Source organism: Pteronotus mesoamericanus, unplaced genomic scaffold, assembly GCF_021234165.1.
Source record: "Pteronotus mesoamericanus isolate MK-2021 breed Mesoamerican mustached bat unplaced genomic scaffold, CSHL_Meso_final contig_173, whole genome shotgun sequence".
Classification (NCBI taxonomy): Eukaryota; Metazoa; Chordata; class Mammalia; order Chiroptera; family Mormoopidae; genus Pteronotus; species Pteronotus mesoamericanus.
Genome location: NW_026555072.1, coordinates 16,656,414 through 16,677,961, shown reverse-complemented (window position 1 = coordinate 16,677,961; position 21,548 = coordinate 16,656,414). Strand labels below are relative to the sequence as shown.

Below are 21,548 nucleotides of genomic sequence, written 5' to 3'. Positions count from 1 at the left end.
GTTTTTTACTCTACTTGGAACATAGAAGAAAGCTTTAAAGAAGCAATGGTATTGAATTCAGTCTTGCAAGATGGAAGAAAATTCATCATGAGAAAAAGAGACAGAAGTCACTTAAAGAAAGTCAAGAACAAACACATGCCATGAGGCAGCACGCATATAAAGATACGATATAATCTGCTGTGGCTAGAATATAAGGAGAGGTTGTTGACAGAATAAGAGGAGAGAAAGGTAAGCTGCATTCAGTCTGAAAGGGAGTTATAAAGTCTACTAAAGAGCCTATACTTTATTTTATAAGTACCTCATCTCCTAATGACCTCAGTTTTAGCTAAGAAGTCTACAAACATATATTAAATGCAAATAAAGTAGGGATAGAAAATGGATTGCAGTAGCGAATATGATGGAAGGAATTTTAGTGATATGAGTTGAATGAATACGTAATTGCTGGTAAATGCTGGAAACAAACAGAAAATGTGAGTCAAATAATAATAATCAATGTAAGAACAATCATAATGATGATGACAAATGAGAAACTTAGTTCTCTGATGTTGCCATTCTTTTGGAAAACAATATTGAAAGCAATGTGTCCCTACCTTAATGTCAAATGGTCCTGTTTGATTTGGTTGATTGAGAATTTCCAACTGATTCCTAACAGGAGACAGCCACAGAAGCAGACGATTTAATTGCTCTTCAATCTGTCCAAGATCTTGTATGTGAGCCTCAATTTCTCCTTGTTTCACAGGTAAATCTCTAGAAACCTGAAAGAAAACGAAAGGACAAGATTCTCATGATTTAAATTAAAAAAGGTGAACCCTTTTGCAGACTGGTACAGCCACTGTGGAAAGCAGTATGGAGATACTTCAAAAAATTAAAAATGGACTTGCCTTCTGACCCGGTGATTCCACTGCTGGAAATACATCTAAAGGAACCCAAAACATTAATTTGAAAAAAGAAAAAAATATTTTCAAAACTTATTTGTCATAGAATGTTATAGAAATTTACTGTATTTGGTATTTTAACAACGTGATATTGATGGCTGACGAGTGTTACATGCTAGGATTTAACTTATATATTACAAATCATTGATTAATAGTCTTTCCCAAAATTATACACTCAGAAGACAACAAGCCTTTTCTTGGAAATTGAAAACACACACCCACTCAAACAAAAACCCAACTCCAGCCAATAAAATTAAAGGATTGTATTCTTCACTTAACCATTCACTTATTAAACATAATGGTGTGCTGTGTATTATATGCCAGACACTCTGCCTTTATACTTGTTTCTAACTTTCTTTTATGTTAACAAAAATTATACAAGGGAATTCTTTTATGTACAAAGAAAATTGAGGAGATAAGCATTTTTGTGAGTGCTAGTTTGTGGGCTCTAATATAATCAAGTAAAACAGAATCAGAAGATTAAAATAAAAAGTAAAAAGATCATTTGGATTACAGTAGAATATAAGAGAATGATTACAGGTTATTTTTCTTAAAGGCTTACTATGAACCAAGCACTGTTTTGGAAATTTCACATTTGCCTTCTTCAATCCACTGAAAAACCCTATGATATAAGTACTATTATTATTCCAATTTTATAAATGGATGATAACACTGGGGATGAGAACTTGAAATCATTAGGGAAGCAGTATGTTATGCTGTTCAACATTGTGGGGTCTAGACTTAGGCTGCTTGGTTTTAATTCGCGGTTCTAGCACTTTTCTGGCATGTTAGCCAAGGTCTTTAACTCTAACTGCTTTCTCTAAGGAATGAGGATAATGACAGTACCTGCTTCATATGGTCACTGTAAGAATTGAAAGTAAATCACCCTGGCTGGTGAGGCTCAGTGGATTGAATGCCGGCCTGTGAACAAAAGGGTTGCTAGTTCGATTCCCAGTCAGGGCATATGCTTGCGTTGTGGGCCAGGTCCCCAGTAGGGGGCGCGCAAGGGGCAAGCACACATTAATGTCTCCCTCTCTTTTTCCCTTCTCTCTAAAAATAAATAAAATCCTTTAAAAAAAGAATTGAATGTAAATCATGTAAATAGTTTCCTATTATACGCAGGTGATAACTTCTAGAGCAATGTTCTGGATGATACTGAATGACAATGAAGTCATTAAGTGTTAGTGATTATTGTTCAAGCTGAAGTGTAAGTAGAGAACCAAGGTAAGCAAGAATAAAGCCTTTTTCTTCAGATTATCCAGGTCTAACACGGAAATAAAGAACGTGAACCTACAATGGCAACTCTTTATATTATTAATATTATGATCACAATACAAATATAACATTAATGTAGAAATACACATGGTAATATAAACACAAATGTTGTAATATACATCTATCCTATAATACTATGCTATGAAGAGACAACATTTTTCCAGTTAACTGAATATACCCACTAATATACTCGTGCATCATCTAAACAATGCCCCATATTTTGGAACAAGTGCTTCAATACTTATACAGTTTTGGTACTTTGAAACGGTAAATATTCACGGTGTGTGAAAAAGCATGGTATGATTTTAATGACATAAAAACGGAGGCTCAGTTGTATAGATACACGGTGGGTGGGGGTTAGATGGACACATGGAAGTGTAAACTGCTTGGGGTTATGAATGACTTTGTTCTTTGCCTCTTGTGTTTTTCAGTTTCCTATTTATATGCACATGTTGCCATATTTTGCCATGTATAATGCACATCCCATGTTTCAGGCACAAACTTTCAGGGGAAAAAAATCTTCCATTTGAATTCCATTTTTTATTTATGTATATTTAGGGACTTATTTTTTGTATTACAAAGGAATTTTAGCATTTATTTTTGAACATGTTGTGGTACAAGAAATTTAATGTAACAAATAATTACAAAAGACAAGAACAGATAGGAAGTATTTCATGTACTCCCCATGTATAATGCGCATCCTTATTTGTCCCTCAAAAATTTGGGCAAAAAAGTGTGCATTATACACAGCAAAATACCGTAACTTAACAAAATGTTATTTAAAAAACCTAAAAACAATGAAAGAAGTAGCTAATGAACATTATATTCTTTAATTGAATCCAAGAGGTGTGGGGTAAGAAGGAGATGTATTCATGGACAAAGCAATTTGTCAATTAATTTCTAGGGGAATGGATTTTTTATAAGCTCTTATTATATGTAAACAATAGGCATTTCTGAAATATATTGTAAATATATTTATATATGTTACATAAAATGTATGTGAATGTATGAACATAAAATGTATGTGAATGTATGAGTAAATTGGCCCAGGCTGACCTACATCAGCCCAGGCTGGATAGATGCTGTAAATACACCCAGTTGTTTTAAGTTATAGCATCTATCCAGCCTGGGCTGATGCAGGTCAGCCTGGGCCAGACCTTAGGCTCCCGCAACAATGTTTCCTTGGAACACTAACTTGAAGATGAATGGGATATGTTGGGCCTGCCTTGTTTGTTGTACGCAATCGTATCTGGATTGGGGATCTGTGAGTTCGAATATAGACCTTGGCTCTATATGACTAAAATGATATACATGTGGAAGGGAAAGAGAGACTGTGGCTTCTCAGAGGTGTCCTGAGCAAACCTTGGTTTTCATTCCTGCCAGCCTTTTTCTGTGTGGGGTGAGGAGTCAAAGGAAGCAATATGTGTGGGTAGCATGGAATGTTTGTCAATGAACAATGAATCATGACGCTGTATTTGCTTTGTCTGACTTGTATCCTGCTATAAAGCCAAGCAAACACAGTATTAGATGAAGACCTATTTGTACTGCATGAGTTCTAACCCAAAAAGACATCTATGTGCTGAACTATATTTATATGTGTGTGTGTGTGTGTGTGTGTGTGTGTGTGTGTGTGAGTGGGTGAATGTGTGTGGTAGTTGCTATCACAAATGTAACTCCATGTATATAATATATAATCTCATAATGCCCTTAATTTATCATTTTCAGTATTTAGGTATAAGTATTCAGTATGAGGTGGTAGCTAGTTTCTTTTCTCCTGGATCATTTCCTAGTCACAAGTATATGTAAAAAGCCTTTTACGGCTTCAACTTGAAGCAGCTAAAAGCCTCTAGATTCTGAGGCTATTGGAAATAATAGCCATCGTATTTTTCTAAAATCTCTAAGATCGAGCTTTGAACTCATTTCTATCCAATCCCAAAACAGTGTGTGTTCCATTTAGGCTTCATCTACAAGCCCAAAAGTCTGTGTAACTTTTAACTAAGGTTGTTGGTTTCCTTCTCTTCCTTCCAACCCTTTCCTTCCTGGTTACAGAGAGGGAAAAATTCCTGGCAGAAAAGAGTGCAATTGGTGAGATACGGATTATATCTGAAATAATGAAACGATAGCTTATAATGAGATTGTGGGGCACAGTAGTTACCAGCTTAGTTATGACATTTGCATTAGGTATGTCCTTATAGACCTCGGGCCCCCTCCCTCTATAGCATTTACACTGTTTCATTTGTCACTGACATTGACCTGCCTCACTGAACTTTGACTTCCGGATGAGCTGGATTTCTGTACATGATAGACTTTCAATACAGAGCTGTTGACTGAAAGACAAACATTTTCCAAATTCAGAATTAATTTCTTTTTTTAATGTAAGAAGAATACATGTCCAGAGTAGTCAACAACATAAAAATGTAATTTTATCCCCATGTTAAGCAGCTTTAATTAACAGATAAAAATATCAGTAAATTGGACTATATAAATATGAAAAACATCTGCATGGCAAAGCAAACTAAACTAAAAGCAAAGCCAAAGGACAAATTGTGAAAAAAATAATATTTGTGACCCACATCTCGGATAAGAGAAGTTTTCCTAACAAATAAGAGAACTTCTGCCAATTAGCAAAAATGCAAAAGACAATCAAACGAAAGGTAAGGACGGTTGACCAAAAAGAAGAACACAAGTGGATTTTAAACATACAAAAAGAAGCTAAGCCGTGGTCATAATGAGAGATCCGAAAAATTTCACCTATTGCACTGACAAAAATCTAAGCCTAAAAACACAGACTCTCACCCATGGCCTTTGGGGTATACAGACTGGCGTACCCTTCCTGGAAGACAGCTTGGTAATATCTATTAAGTGCGTGTAACCTTTGTCCCAGAACCTTTACTTCTAGGAATATATGCTGTAGATACATTTCTGAAACTAAAATCATCGCTTGGTGATGGTAGGACAGATGGTGGATGGGGTGGGAGGCATTTTGCCCTTATTTTTCAATCTCTGAAAAACAGAAATGGATTTCTTTTGCAAAGACATAAGTTAATTGGGAAAGGAAAACTACTAGCTTTTCTTCATACCAAAAACTAGTGGTGAGAAATTATACTTGATGTATTTTACTAACAAATCATTATTAAAAGGCTATGACATATCTAAAACCATCAGTCAGAAAGCCTCTGATTATTTTCCTATGACAGTATCAGTTAATGGGAGGGGGGAATTTGAGATCATCAAACATAGAACTTCTACGCTTCCCCCAGTCAAGAGAGTATTCGGGAATTGGTGGCTTCTCCTATATAGTGAAAACTTCATGGGAAGAAAAAAAAACCCCAGCTGTTGTGAATAATTTATGATGTAGACTGAGTTTTATGTCACTTTCTATATGTTTTAGTACAATTTACTATTATATTTATGGCTTCATATTCTTATCAAAATACAAATGCAAAACACTTTACCAGTAAAATGTACCATTTTTTTCTTAATAATCTTTTTAAGATTATAAAACCATGCTCTTCATAGAATATACTCCTTATGGTGAAAGAAAACAATTAAAAACATCCAGTTCCCTTATATATTAATTTAGTATCTAACAGAATCTTGACCTAATTTCACACCTGATTAGCTTCCCTTTCTTTCAATTTCTGAATTTTAATTTCAAATGTGTAGAAATTTTAACATTAAGATAAACAGAGGTGTCTGTTTTAGAAATAAACATTAAATATTGACTTCATAGCTTACACCAAAGATATTCTAGATAAGTCACAGCATTTAAGTGTAAAAATTAACAATAATAAAACTAGAATAAAATACTGGCACGGGAAAGCCCTTTAGAAGCAGAAAGGAATATAAATAAACTATTACATATAATATTTGTATTGTTCATTAGAAATTAAGATTAATGAGCAAAATTAAAAATCAATGACAACTGGGTATATTAACAGCATCTATCAGACAAAGGGCAACATTATTACATATAAGTAGATCATTCAATAAATGAAGAGAGATGGAGGACATACTGGAAAACTGGATAAAGAATATAAACAGGGAATTTGACACAAAATGCAAACCGCTGATAAACAAGGGAAAAGTCCCATCACCAACTAATCGATGGAATGCAAATTTAAACGGCAACAATATACCATCATTTGCCTATTCTAAAAGGAAAAGAAATCAACAGAGACAAGAGGGAAGGGGGGGGGCAGGGAAAGGGAAGGGAAGGGGAAAGTCAAGGAACATAGAGCAAGGACTCATGGACAAAACCAAAGGGGAAGAGCTGAGGGAGGGAAGGTGGGAGGGGGCAAGGGAAAGAGGTGGGGGGAAGGCAGAGACAAATGTATTTAAAAAGTAAATAAATTAATTTAAAAAAAAAAGTCAATATTATATTGACTTTTGTAAAAGGTATTAGTCAAAGTTCTGGAAAATAAGCACTCTTATGATATTTGTTGGAGCATACATTCTTACATTTGTAGGGAGTAATTTGATAAAATTCAAAACAAAAGGCAATACGTCTACCTGAAAACCTACAAACATCACTAAGAGATTAGGGAACAGCTAAACAAATAAAGGAATTTAACTTGTTCTTCTATTGGAAGGAATCAATTGAAGGAACCAGTTGGCAAGTCCAATATTGTAAAGATGTCAGCTCTCTTCAAATTCTGTGTAAATTCAATGCAATCCCAATCAAAGCTGCAACAGCTAGTTTTTAATAAAAATTGACATACAACGCTAAGATTTAGAGGAAATCCAATGGGCTAAGAACATCCAAAGAAATCTTGAAGAATCACAAAGCTTAACAGCGTAGGGAATACAGGCAATAACATCGGGATGAGTATGTATGAGACCCTGTGGGAGCCACTGTAAAGCGCATGGTTTTCTAACATCTTTGCTGTACATCTCACACTAATACAGAGAGAGACTGAATGTAAACTGTAATTGAAAAAATTAAAATACAATGCATTTGTGTGCTTAGTGTCTTTAACCTCAAAAAGAGAATGCTTACAACCAGATATCAATATTTATTATAATTAATTCTGTGTGGTACTTCTGTGAGAATAGATTATAATGTTTACTTAATTATGGCAATGATGCCACTTTAGTGAAGAGTGGATGATTTCAATAAATGGTCCCAGGTTAATTGGCTACTCATATGAAAAAATCTTTTTTTTTCATTTTATTTTTCAATTACAGTTTATATTCAAATTATTTTGTATTAGTTTCAGGTGTACAGCATAGTGGTTAGACGATCTTATTCTTTACAAGGGGTTCCCCTGATATTTCCAGTACCCATCTGGCACCATGCATGTTTGTTAGAATATAACTATATTCCCTATGCTTTATTTTACATCCCCGTGACTATTTTGTAACTACCAATTTGTACTTCTTATCTCTTCACCTTTTTCACCCAGGACCTCAAGCCCCCTCCCCTCTAGCAGCCATCGATCTGTTCTCTGTATCTGAGTCTCTATTTTGTTGGTTTGCTCATTTTCTTCTTTAGATTCCACAGATAAGTAAAGTCATGGGGGATTTGTCTTTGTCTGACTGACTTATTTCACTTAGCATACTACCCTCTAGGTCCACCCATGTTTGCAGAAAATGGTTAAGATTACATTTTTTATGGCTAAGTAATATTCCATTGTATGTATGTTTCACAAATTAAAAAATAAATCTTGACATTTACTCTACACCACACACACACACAAAACAATCAATTCCACATTGCTGTACCTTCATGCAAAAAACAAAACAATAACGTTTCTACAAGAAAATAGAGGAAAATGTCTTGTTGATTTCAGGGAAAGGGATTATTTCTTAAACAAGACATAAAATGCACTAGCCATAAAGGAAAAGGTTGATAAAATGAACTTCAATCATCAAGAGATATTGCTAAGACAAAAAGTGGAGCCCAGGTTGGAAGAAGATACTTGCAGTGCACATGCCTGATAAAGGATTTGTATTAAAAAAAAACTCTGATGTATATGAGAAAGAGACAGATAAATAATATTTTTAATGGGCAAAAGATTTGCACAAGGACTTCACATAAGTAGACGTAAAATGGCTCTAATCATTACAGGACTACACACTAAACAGTAATAAGGTACAAGTTCACATCCACCAGAGTGGCTGACAGGAACAAGATTCTTGATGAGGATTTGGAAGAAATGAAAGCCTCATACAGCACTGCAGATAGTAACTTGGTACAACCACATTGGCAAACAGTTTGTCATTCTTTCCAAAGTCACATAAATATACACATATCATCTGAACCAGTCATTCTACATCCAAGTATATTCTGAAGATGTGTGTGTGTGTGTGTATTAAAGGACATGTACATCATAACAGCATTATTCATGATAGCCTCATACTAGACGCAACCCAAATGTGTACCAAAAGTAAAATGGATAAACACTGGCATATTCACACTATGGAATATTGTAAAGAGAATAAATAAACTTATGATACATGCACTAGTATAGAAGAATCTCCCAAAAGTAATGTTAAGTAGGATAAGTCAAACATAAAGGCATGTACTCTATGATTCCACTTATATTAATTTCAATGGCAGGTAAAACTAACAGAGATGTTCAAGATCAGAAGGGTGCTTATGCTTGGGAGAGGGCAAGAGCTGGGAAAAGGATTAGTAACTGGAAAGAAGCATGCGAGAGGCTTCTGGGCTAAAGTTCTAATTCTTTTTTTTTTTAAAGATGTTATTTATTTAGTTTTATGGAGAAGGGAAGGGAGAGAGAGAGAGAGAGAGAGAGAGAGAGAAACATCCATGTGTGGTTGCCTCTGGCGTGCCCCCTACTGGGGACCTGGCCCGCAACCCAGGCATGTGCCCTCACTCGGAATCAACCGGCGACCCTTTGCTTCACAAGCCGGTGCTCAATCCACTGAGCCACACCATCCAGGGTCTATATTCTCGATCTGGATGCTAGTAGCATGACTATGCTAACTTTGAAAAAAACCTGTCAACTTCTTATGATTTGTGCACTTCTCTATGCATCTCTTATCCTTCAGTTTAAAAGATTACATGAAAATATTTTAAAGCCTTAAAAGTATTCATTCCTTTCAACCACAAAATTATACATCTATAAATTTTCCTAGGGGGATATCTGAGATATACATAGAGACACATAACAAGAATGCTCAATCAATTCTGTCACCTATACTAGTGAAAAACTGAAACAAAATCCCCCAAGTAGAATAAATTGTATCCATATAATGGAATTCTTGGCATCCATGAAAGTACATATCATGAAAAACATTCTATTATATTGAAAAATATTCGTGACATATTAATAAAAAAGTATATACCAGCCATAAATTGTCTTTGATTTTCTGTGTATATTTTACATATCAATATATACACATAAACATATACATATTTTTAAATAATTGGAAATATATACACCAAATTATTAACTATGATTTTGGGGGTGTTACCAATTATAGATAATTTTTTATTTAAATGTTAATATATTTTGGCCTTTTATAAAGTTATCACACAAAAAGAGTATTATATCATATGTTTTAAATGTTAAATAAAAATAAATGCATAGTACCGGTTGAGTCACTGACTATCCCTCCAAAATATTAGCAACAATAAAATTGCTATTATAACTTAGATTTGCAATATCATTTGGGTACTATATCACAGATTTTAGTTCTATTAGCTCCCTTAAGCTCATCTGTGATCCTCCAAAATATATATTAATTTCTCATTTAACAAATGAGGAAATTAAAGCTCAAAACTCTAAGTAATATTCCTAAGGTTACTAGTCGGTCAGTAACTTGGCATTAAACATCTAGGTTGTCCTGGACTCAAAATTCTAGTGTTTCCTTTCTCATCTCTCCCAAAACATACTTTCTGCTATGTCAAAATCTAATATATTACTTGATAAAAGTAGTATTGAAACATATTTTTCAAAAGTTTTCATTTTTATAGGAACAATTTATATAAATACTTATCATTGAAGTTATACACAATTAGAAGTCAACTTTAATATGAAACAATATAGATAAAATGCATATGTATAAATATGTTTTAAACACACACAAAAAGCCTACTTTATGTTTGTTAAGGCTATGACATAGGGACTGCAAGATAAATTAGAATGCTTTTTGGATAATGATTGATCCAAAGTCATGATTAAATGATCTTTATATAACCCTCAGGTAACTTCTATATTTTGAAGTCTGTCATTCATTTTAAAATAGAGATGTGGCTCTGGTGGTATGGGTCAAGGGATTGATTGCCAACTTGCAAACCAAAGGGTCACCGGTTCGATTCCCAGTCGGGGTGCATGCCTGGGTTACAGGCCAGGTCCCCAGTAGGGGGCACATGGGAGGCAACCACATTGGTGTTTCTCTCCCTCTTTTTCTCCCTCCTTTCCCCTCTCTCTAAAAATAAATAAATGAATAAAAATCTTTAAGAAAAGAAAAAATAATTTAAAAAAATGAAGATATGGATAAAATAAGTTGTTATAATGATCAAATTGTCAATTCAAAAATGCCACCATTTACATGATAAACTAGCATTATTTTCAAAGAAGTCAATGATAAATGCTGAATTCTGAACCTTTCATACTTAAAAATATAGATGACATTTGATTGAATTTAATTCAATTTTAAAATTCCTATCTCAAATAATTCCAAACTGAATATCAGGTGACTGAAATTTTAGATGTAACTATGAAACCATAAAAATAACTTAAGTTATTATTTGATTGAAAAATCACATAAAATGTAAAATGTCCTTACATTAAAAAAAAATCAAACAAGTAAAGGAAAAATCAAAACCAAAAATAAAATAATACATCTTAAATAATTTCACAGACACTCTGAAGATAAAACCATTCTCACAGATCAACAGGAAAAAAAAATGAACAATCAACAGAAAAAAGTTGAACAAGGATCAAAAGTTTAGACGATCCCGGAAAGAAAAATTATGACTGATCTCTAAGTCTGTTAAAACTACTTAACTTGACTAACAACCATAGAAATGAAATTCAAACAGTGAGATGTAATATTGCACCTGCTTATTCGGCAAAGAATATAAAAACTGCCGAGCACTACACTATAGTGGAGTCATACAATAGCAATAATGCGGGAAACCGGGCCCTCTCCTAGACCACTGGTAAGCAGGAAATTGGAATGTCCCTGGGGATGCGGTTGGAAGTGGGCAGGGTAGAATTTTACAGTATATATCCAAATATAAGCATAGTCTCATACTTAGACCAGAAATTCTACTTGTAATAACCTGTTAATGCAATAATGATGTGTACATATATTAAACTACAAGAATATTTGCCACAGAGCCATTTATAAATGCCAAACATATCATTTAATATAGCTTAAATGCTAACCAGTAAGGTATGGGTGACAGTTATGGACCATCCATTCAGTGAAATACTGTGCAGCTATTTTAAAAGTGACATAGATATATATTCAGCGATATGGAAAATGTATGATGTACCCAAAGTTTTAAAGTTGCAATTTTTGGGTTGTAGGCCATCTTTTCTTAGTTGTACCTTTAATTTTTCTGCAATGAATATGTACTAGTCTTACTATGAAAATGGCTATCTTTAATATAAGTGCATATGTATTTCATCTACGGAAATAGAATATTTGTGTAGTACTCTAATGTGCCAAGCATTATTCTAAGTGTTTTTTATATACTAACAACATTTAATAACAACCCGACATGTAGGTACTATTATTGTCCCCATTTTACACACAAAAAACTGACAGAGAGGCTAGGTGACTTGCCCAAAGTTACAGAGCCAGTAATGGTAATGGAACTAGAATTTGAATGGAACTAGAACAAGAAGTCAAGCTGAGAAGCTCATGCTCTTTTGTTGCCCATTCCTTTTAGTTACATGACTTTGAGAAAACACAGAAGTCCAAAAAAAGTTCACTTTCACAGCCTTTCTTCAAATCAATCCCTTTAGGTACTGATTGGATCTTACTATAATTCCTTTGTAACTTTGAATGTATGTGGGGTGATAAAATCCTATTGTCCTTGCAGCTACAAAATTCAACTTCCAAAATTGCCCCTTGTTTTATTTTCTTGCTTAAATCACACAATGGATTCCCAAGTGCCTCCAAATTCTTTAGCCTGCCTAAAAACAACAAAAACAAAAACAAAAACAAAAACTCTCGATAATCTGACTTTATCTACCGTTCTTCAAATCTCTGTGACAACCAAACTCCATTTTGGTCAAAACAGCAGTGACCTCATCATTCTTGGAAAGAGCCTTGACTTTTTTTTCTTCTTTCTGTTTCCCTGTCATCATCTACTTAACCATTGAAATGTCTTCTTTTCCGTGAATAAAAGACCTCGTTTCTTAATTAACACATATAAAACCCTTCTCCATCCTTCATGTTTTGGGTAATGAAAGTGCCACTTCCTCAAAGAAGATTGCCTGACCCCTCTCGGATGGAAATAATTATTCTTTCTAATAAACTCTGTAGCATTTCTTCTCTGTGCTACTCCAACAGACCCTGTCAAGTATTGGTGTTTTTTTTTTTTTCCATTTTAACTATTCTTGTTCAACTTGCATCCTCTCCGCGTCTCTCTCCCCAAAAGCTTGGACACGCATACACACACATCGCACACATTCAGCCACAACTGAATTTCACAACTTTGTATGCCTTTACCACTTTCTCTTATACGGACTAGCATTTGCTGAATGCACAAATCACAGAAACCAACTGATCATTTGCTAAGAGAACAGAGAACAGAGAAATGAAAGCTGGGGATTAAAAGCCGAACTCTCTTCCGAGTACTCATGTTCTCACGTATGTTGCATTTCTAGCACTGCTTCTTATCTTAGTGTATCACCGGAACAGTGAAACCAGCTCTTGCCTGGCAGCTGTGCTGGTGAAATGTGATTAAAGAAACAGAGGGCTATGAAAGGGTAGCATCTGGTCAGTCAAGAAAACTAACAACACATGTAGAAGGCTCAATTCTTGACATTTTTCTTTTTTGTTAGTTATGTTGATGTCATGGATTCTGGAGCCAGAGACAAGATTAGATACACATTAATTAAAGCACTAGCAGGAACATTTCCCGTGCAATTAATTCAGTGAATATTTACCTAGTAACTGTTTTTCTTCTAGTCGCTGTCCTATCAAGTATCTGAAAGTCTATTGCTTTTTTAGTTGATTCAAGTCACCCACTGTATGGATGAGTATAACCTTCACTGCCAATACTCTTCCTCCTGAAAAAATGCTAAATAACAGTACACTTTGAATGCATTTTAAACAAATACTCTCATGCTATCAATCAAAAATTTTACAAAGTGCCCCCAATTTAGCATTACCAAGTAAATGATTCAAGTAGACCATTATCTTCCTTTGGATAAAATACGTGTGGTATAAAATATTTGGAGAACTCATTTCACCTTGCATATTTTTCAACCTCAATAAATCAAAGCTACCAGAGAAGCAGAACTTAGGAAAGATATATTCTCAGGTACAATACTCAATAATTTTTTACAACTAGTCTCATGGTAAAATATCCCTCACTAGGAGGTTGTTTATTTTCTTTCCCTCTGGAAATTTTATAAAAGAATAATGACTATAAAACTGAAAAATACATTATAGTTACATGCCACCAGCCATTTAAAAATTATAAATCCATATACAATTTTCTTTTCTTTAAATTAATTAGTGTATTTTTTCAAATACATTTGTCTCTGCCAACCCCCCACCACTTTCCCTTGCCCTCTCCCTCCCTCCCTCCCTCCCTCCCTCCCTCCGCTCTTCCCCTTTGTATATACAATTTTCAAGTGACCAATTACAATTCATTTTTAGGACAGTCACCCCTGCCACATGTCAAAGCTATTAGGATTAAAAGTAAGTGGGTTTTCTTTTTAAAGCATGTGGTTATTACTTACAATATTTAAAGATCTATATTTCCTATATTGCTACCAGTTTTAAGTGAATATACTAGTGCAGTATAAGTCTCCTGTATCAAATCACAGTGTATATTAGTTTTATTACATAGCCACTGCATCACCACATCTGAATTTTGTTATTGTTGCTAAAGATCTGAAAATGCATAATACATGATGAGGTAAATAAACATTTCTGGGGAGATTTCAAAGTCAGTAAAATCTGACGTACAATAAATAGGTTTGCAGTCCTTGGAGAACTTGGCCCTTATTACTACACTAAACTCATATTGGCTTTTAAATAAACCTTGTTGTTCATGATCAGTATTCTTGTTCATTAATTTCTTAGATTACAGTATAAGCGACAAACTCCATAGTAAAAATAATCCTCATTAATACATGTAGTTGATGGGAAATATTTGTTGCCTGTTCACCTTGATTCAAACCCACCCTAAAGTTAGGTAACAAGACCTATAAGGGTTCCCAGAGGCATTAGACAAGTAAAGTGAATTGGGGAAATTGATTTGTCCAAATTTCAATGGCTATCATTTATCTTCTACAATGGATTTTAGTGGGATTTATACCCACCTAACTATTCACCTAGCCACACACTCTTTACTACATAATGTGATTTTGATCGCATACTGTTTAAACCCTGAGGACAATAAAACTCACAAAGACGTTAAAATGTAATTTTATATGGCACGTACGCACTCTACAGAATGTGATGTTACAAATTAACCCCATATTTTTCTCTTTTCCTCTCTTCCAGCCCATACTTATTCTAAGACAAGGAAAAGAGCTACTTTATTCTCACACTTTCCCATCAGCAGTCTCTGTTCTTATTTCCTTGAAGGACCTCAGCAGCAGGCTAAATGATACAGAAAAAAGTCCTTTGGATTCTTAGGACACACTGTTTTTTGGTGCATGTGTGTTTAGTTCATTTGTTTTGTTTGATCAAAATTCAAGGAAAAGGAAGCCAGGATCTGTGTAATTTTACCAAAGCAACAGGAATCATAATACATTATAATAGCTTGATCTTTTTGAAGATAATCCTTAAGATTTCAGTTGAAATGAGCTGTTTTAGTAACAGGATTTCTAAAAACCAGACTCTTTTCCTTTGTTCATTTCTCTAAATCACTATATCCCAGGCTATAAACTTCAGAGAAAAAAAGGCAAAAAAAAAAAAAATATGCTGCATGATTGCAAATCCTCAATTTGTGAAGTTTCATTAAAAACAATTTAAATATTTAAACTCAAAAACTATTTAAATATAACTGTAAATTTAAATTACTTAAAATGAAATACAATTTTAAAATCAGCTCCTCAGTTGCACCTGCCATTTCCATTGCTGAATGAAGAGCCACGATGTATCGGACAATACAGGTAGAGAACATGCCCACTGTTCTGAGAAGTTATCTTGGACAGTGCCGCGAGCCGCACTATAGTGCTTGCTTCAAGACTGCTGTGTCTAAAAGACTGACTAATCCTCATGAATTCCTTTTAAAGCAGAACAAAATATTTTGGAAAATAATTTCCAGGAGTGTTAAAATACATACACAAATTTCAAAGCCGTGATGACATGACAATGCGTTGCTGCTTTTAGTCTCAACCTTTTCTGGCTAGAAAGTGTGTTGTTTTCCAAAATGGATTCCTCAAAAGAAAGAAAATCACGTTGAAAAGGAGTTCTCTTTCTTTGCTCTCTGCTGAATGAAATCATTGTATTATAATATTTTGCAAGATCAACATTAAAAAGTATTTTAGAACAAATGACAGAATCTGCATAACTCACACTTATATTTTCTTTGTGTAACAGTCTATGTTGCTGCAAATTAATGCATTGTTATTTATACTATGAAGTAAATGTATATTGCATTAATCATGTGGTAAAACATGACTAACATTAAAGAAAATCAATGTCCCTGGGAATTTTCATCTTACTGACAAATAAAAGAATACTATGATATAGAATGGCTATTTCTGGGAATGGTGATGTGTAGGGAGGGTGTTGATTGGTTTTGAACACGACAATGGGAGGACATACCATTGGCAAGTGGGAAGTTGCAACTTTACTAGGTGTACCGACAATATGAGGAAAGGGAGTAAAACTTGAAGGTGGGTGGCTCTCTTCATCATAGCCAGAAAGAAACTGGAAGAAGAGAAGAAATATTTGATTTCTTTGGAAAAAATAAATAAAACATCCAGGTAGAAGTCAGGGCCAAACTGTTTCGGTTTCTGCCAGGAATGTTGCTGTAAGCCCCTTTCAACAAGAGTTTAGGGCAGAAATCAGCAAAACGATGGCTCATGGTTCAAATCCAGGCACAATGTGTATTTGTATAGTCTGAGAGCTTGGAATGTGTTTTACATTTTGAGTATGTGACCAAAAAATCCAAAAGCCATTTGATACATAAAAAGTACATGGAGTTATATTAAATTCAAATGTGTGCCCATGAATAAAGTACTACTGGAGCATGGCCACGCCCACTCATTTCCATATTCCCTATGGCCCTTATTGCACTAGAAATGCAGCACTGAAGAGTTATGCTGACACCTTCTGACCTACAAATCCTATAATATTGACTATCAGCGCCTTTATAGTGTTTGCTGACTCCTGCTCTAGATGACCAAGGAGTTGTGGCTCCACCCCCAGCCCTTGTAAGTCTTCTCCCAGCCTGGATCCCAAAACTGCTTTAAGGAGTGGACTGGTGTGGTGGTTCTTGGGGTTAAAACCCTTCCATTGTAGCATTCATTAATTCATGTCTTCTCGGCAAACTCCTCACATAACTTTGAATATGCACAACACAGCCCCCTCTATTGGAAGTTTTAAAAAGTCCGCAACCCTCCTGGCCTCTTGCTGAGGAAGCGTGTACCCAGGAAGCGCAAATGTCTGGTCTGGCTGGCCGTCCGCCTGGGACCGGCTAGCTGAAGCCTACAATGGCAGTCGGCTGACATTTGGAACCCAGAGACTGCATGTGGTAAACGTTGAGCAAGGTCCAATGATCTATATTATTATTTAACTTTAAAATCCTTTCATTTTCTCTCCCAGAGGGTGTGCGATTCAGAAAAAAGCCAAAGAAAATGGAGCGAACAACTTAAAAATGGAAACGATGTGCCAGCGTGAAAGTGAGAAAAATCAGTTTAAATAATATTGTTCTTCTATCCCGTGAATTACTCTTAGTCTTGATGAGCACTGAACTTCACTTGCTTGTCACCAGCTATGTGTGGCTCACGAGCCCCTGAAATGTGCCCATTTGATATAGAGATGGGGGTAAATGTAAAACAGAGGGATTTGCAAGGCTTAGCACAACAAAAGAATGCAAAATATGTTCATATTCCCGTACTCATTGCAATGTGAAAATGACATTTTAGAAACACTGAAAAAATAAAATATATTATTAAAATTAATTTCACCTTTTTATTTTTACTATTTAATATGGTACCAGGACATTTAAAATCACATATGTGGTTTATGTTATATTTCTGTTGGACTGTACTGGTATAAAATAATACTATGCATCTAGAAATGGCAAAAACTATTGAATGAAAGACAATCCATGTATGTAAAAAAGGCATGTGACTTTTAATACATGTATTAATTTCCTTATTTTAATAAAAAATAAAAGGTAAGGTTTTAAAAAATAGGAAATAAATTTTTTCTCCTCTCCTCTACAAAAATGCTGAAAAAATATTTTAAGCAAGAAGTCTGAAGGAGTACCAAATTATTAGCTTGTTTCAGATGGGTCCAGTTGTTCCCAAAATGCTTCCTATACTCATTGGAATGAAGTAAATAGCCTCACGTGTTAATTCCATCTCCTTATTCTTTGGCCTCCATGTTTAACTGAGCTCTCACGCCAAGGCCTCTGGGGATAGTCTCCCAACCACATTGTACCTGGGAACCAGAGCTGGACAGCTTCATTTGCACATCACTGTTGTCTACCTTTCCTATGCAGGCCTCCAGGCTGCATAGTGTGCAACTATATTCTTCCTGAACAAAAGAACAACTACTCATGGGTAACATTACTGCTACCTAAGAGACAGGGAAGAAGACAGAGGACAGATTCATAGCCCTGGGGTTTATACCTGGGTCTCTGATGAGGAACCCTGGTGGCCGCTTCCTCTGCAGTCGGGCTAAGCAGCCTGACTCAGGGAAGGAACGAGAGGGGCAGGGAGAGGGAGAGGGTGAGGGTGAGAGAGAGAGAGGGGGGCATGTGGCTAGAAAAAGGATGCGAGACTCAGGGGATTTTCATCAATACTGCCTGGTGGTGGGGAGTGTTCATAATAGAGGACTGGGAGCCAGGGACCCTGGTTCTAACTCTGCCTCTGTCTCTATTTGTATCATCTGGGATCGTTCAGTGAATATCTTTGGAACTCCATCTTCTCAACTGAAAAATGCACAGATTGGATTAGACTAGCTCTGAGGTACCTTCTCTAGCTTGAATGGTCTATGAATAAATTTCATCTCTGGCAGAGGATAGAGACGAGTGTGCCACTGAATTTAAAGGGGCCACTGAGTTTAAAGGAGACAAAGACGGTGTCAGCCTGACACCTGGACGGCTAGGAGTATAAAAGAGGTTTCTGAGGGTTTATGAAGATCCTGTGACATAGGCCTAAAATGTGGAAGATCCCGTAACAACGGGATACCTTGTCACCCTAAGCAGATATACGCTTAATTTTCCTCACAGTAAGACAATGAGCAATATCACAGAGCCAGAGCAAGCATTTTTGGATGCAGGCTAAATGCAATCAGGTGCCATGGTATTTCAGCAATTTATTTACAGGATTGAAACATCTTTCCTCCAAAGCCGGCTGATAACCTGTGTAATGGACCTAGGGCACTGACAGACACCAGATGGCCAATCACTTTGTCTAGCCCGAGGGCTCTGCTGGTGCAGAGGGTGCTTCTCCTGGCTCTGGCTAAGGTTGGAGCCACATTCCTGATAAAGTGGCACCATTTAGGCTCTGGTTTCCGAGAGAGAGAGAGCTCAGACACAGTCATTTTCGGGACCTCAGAAGCCGCCACTTTGAGGCTCAGGTGAGGGCAATCCATAGTATTTCAAGCCCCAAGATACAGGAGGGGACAGAAGTTGGCGGGGGGCAGGGGGGCAGCACATCAGGACAGTGCTTGTGACCTTAAAGGGGGAAAAAGTACCCCTTTGAAAGGCAAACACATAACTTGCTAACTTCTCTGTTCCTGATTCATTCTCCAGCGCGTGTGAGGTAGATACTCCTGAGACACACACTCACAGCTTGCCCCTCAGAGTGCCTCAGTTAGATGGACGTTTTCATTTCTTCATTGTGATAAGACTCTTAAAACAATAGATACTCTGACTTTTCCTAATGTCAGTACAAACTGAAGCTGGAATCAGAACTAGGAACTTGAAGTCATAGATTTTTTTTTTTATCATTACTTCTCTATAAATTACCCAGGATTCCAGATTGCGTTACTCTGTATATTTTTCACAGGGCAAGCAAAAATTAAATCCAACAAGGTCTGGAATGGTTTTCAATCATTTAACCAAACTGCTGAATTGATTAATGCTTAAAAGAAAAATTATTTAGAGTCTTCGATATGCCAGAGGAGTGTGCTAGGTAAAGCATTCCTTCCTTCAATGTGTACTTACTCAAGAAGAAAGACATTTAACCACAGAAATAAACCACTAAGTGGTGAGTACTTTAATGAAGGCCAACACAAAGCAGTCTGAACCCATGGAGTCTGTGGGGCCTATGTCTCCTGGAAGGAGAAGAGAGAGGGACAAGTGGCAGAGGGAAATGGTGATTTCATAGAGGAGACGTTATTGGAATTGCATGTTAGTGGTTAAACTAGCAAGAGCTCTTCTGGCCCAAGTGTGACAATGTGTGGGGGATAGGAAAGAGTTACTTAGGATTTGGGTTACCAGAATTAAAAAAAAAAAACAAAAACCTATTTAAATTTGAATTTCAAATAAACAATGAATGCTTTTTAGTGATTTTTTGGCAGTATTTGGGACATACTTGTACTAAAAATCTGGGCTTTTTATATTTTGATTTGCTCATTCTTGCAACCCTAGCTATGATGGGAACGCAGAATAAAATGGTGGCAGATGGGCTCGGTTTGAAGAGTTCTGTGTACTATCATATGAAGTATTGAACTTATTCTACAGGGATACATACTTTTAAAGTTCCAACAATGTAGATTTCAGAAGGACTAGAGTAAAAGGGGACCTGAAGCCACTAAGAAGCCAAGCCCCAGCAACAGCACACGCAGACGGAGACCATTCTGCTTTCCAAAGATCTCTCCTGTGACAGGCAGGAAGCTGGCATCCCTTCTGACACAGCTGAGATGTGATGGCCATTTCCATTGCACATTCTCAACATCTCTCTCCTCACTCTGCAGCAGGGGATTCTCCAAAGCTTGGAGAACTTTTTCTGGGATTTCCTGTTTCCCTAACCCTAGTCTCTCAACCCGACTACTGAAGATCAACTTTTTGTTGCTTTCCATTTCTCATCTTAGGATCTGTTCTCGAGTTCATTGAACTGAAGACATGAGCCTTGCCACGTCTTCCGAAAAGCAAGGATAAACAGTCCTTGGTTTATTTGCAAGCTGCCTGTTTTCCTCAATGACATCACCAATAACAAGTTATGGATGTGAAAGCGACTTTCTGAACTCTCAATAACAAAGGCCAAATTTTAATTAACCATGCTGGATTAGAGGAAGGACAAAATTATCTTTTGATTCTCTCACATGAAGAGGTGCTAAACGAGGATGCAGCCCTGGAGACAGGATGTATGTGGTATTTGTCAGCTGCTTTAAAAACGTTATATTTTAGTTTCTTTTTAGAAGGTAGCTATGCTCACCATTATACTACCAATGCTGCACTATTTTCTTTTTGTAAACAAATACTCATATTCATACCTAACTTTGCATGTGTACTATTGTCTTCTTTGACTTAAAGATAACTGCTAAAGTAGAATATGCTTCAAGCTCCACAAAACCTAGATCTACTTTTGTTTATACTTTTCATCTTTTTTAAGCATAGAAAACAATTTTATTCAGTATCTTAAAGTGATGAATTTGGCATAAGCAATGCTAAAACGTGTGGGTTTCTGTGTTTTATTTTGAAGAATATTATTTCTTATGGATGCATAAACAGAAACAAATTGACAAAAATAAAATTTGAGGTTATCTATCTATGGCTTAAAACTACCTGTGTCTATTAAATATATTAGTTTAGCTTTATTTATACTCTAAATTTCTAGCTTTATTGAGTATAATTATAAGTAAAATTTTAAGATATTTAAAGTGTATAACATGATAATTTGATATATATATATAGTGAAAAGATTTCCCCCACTGAATTAATTAACACCTCTGTCAACTGAAATATTTACATTTTTTTTGTGTGTGAGAACATTTAAGATTTATCCCCTTAGCAAATTTCAATTACATGATACAGTGTTATCAACT

The 21,548-nt window shown here is 35.7% G+C and overlaps 1 protein-coding gene across 3 annotated transcripts in view; it reads right to left on the bottom strand.

Moving 5' to 3' along the window:
• Window positions 1-21,548, bottom strand: part of DMD (dystrophin) — a 1,878,371-nt gene that overhangs the window by 698,760 nt on the left and 1,158,063 nt on the right. For all 3 annotated transcript variants that reach the window (XM_054566574.1, XM_054566573.1, XM_054566575.1), the window contains one exon: window positions 591-755. In XM_054566574.1, the coding sequence (XP_054422549.1) occupies window positions 591-755 (165 nt within the window). The remainder of the gene's footprint in view (window positions 1-590; window positions 756-21,548) is intronic.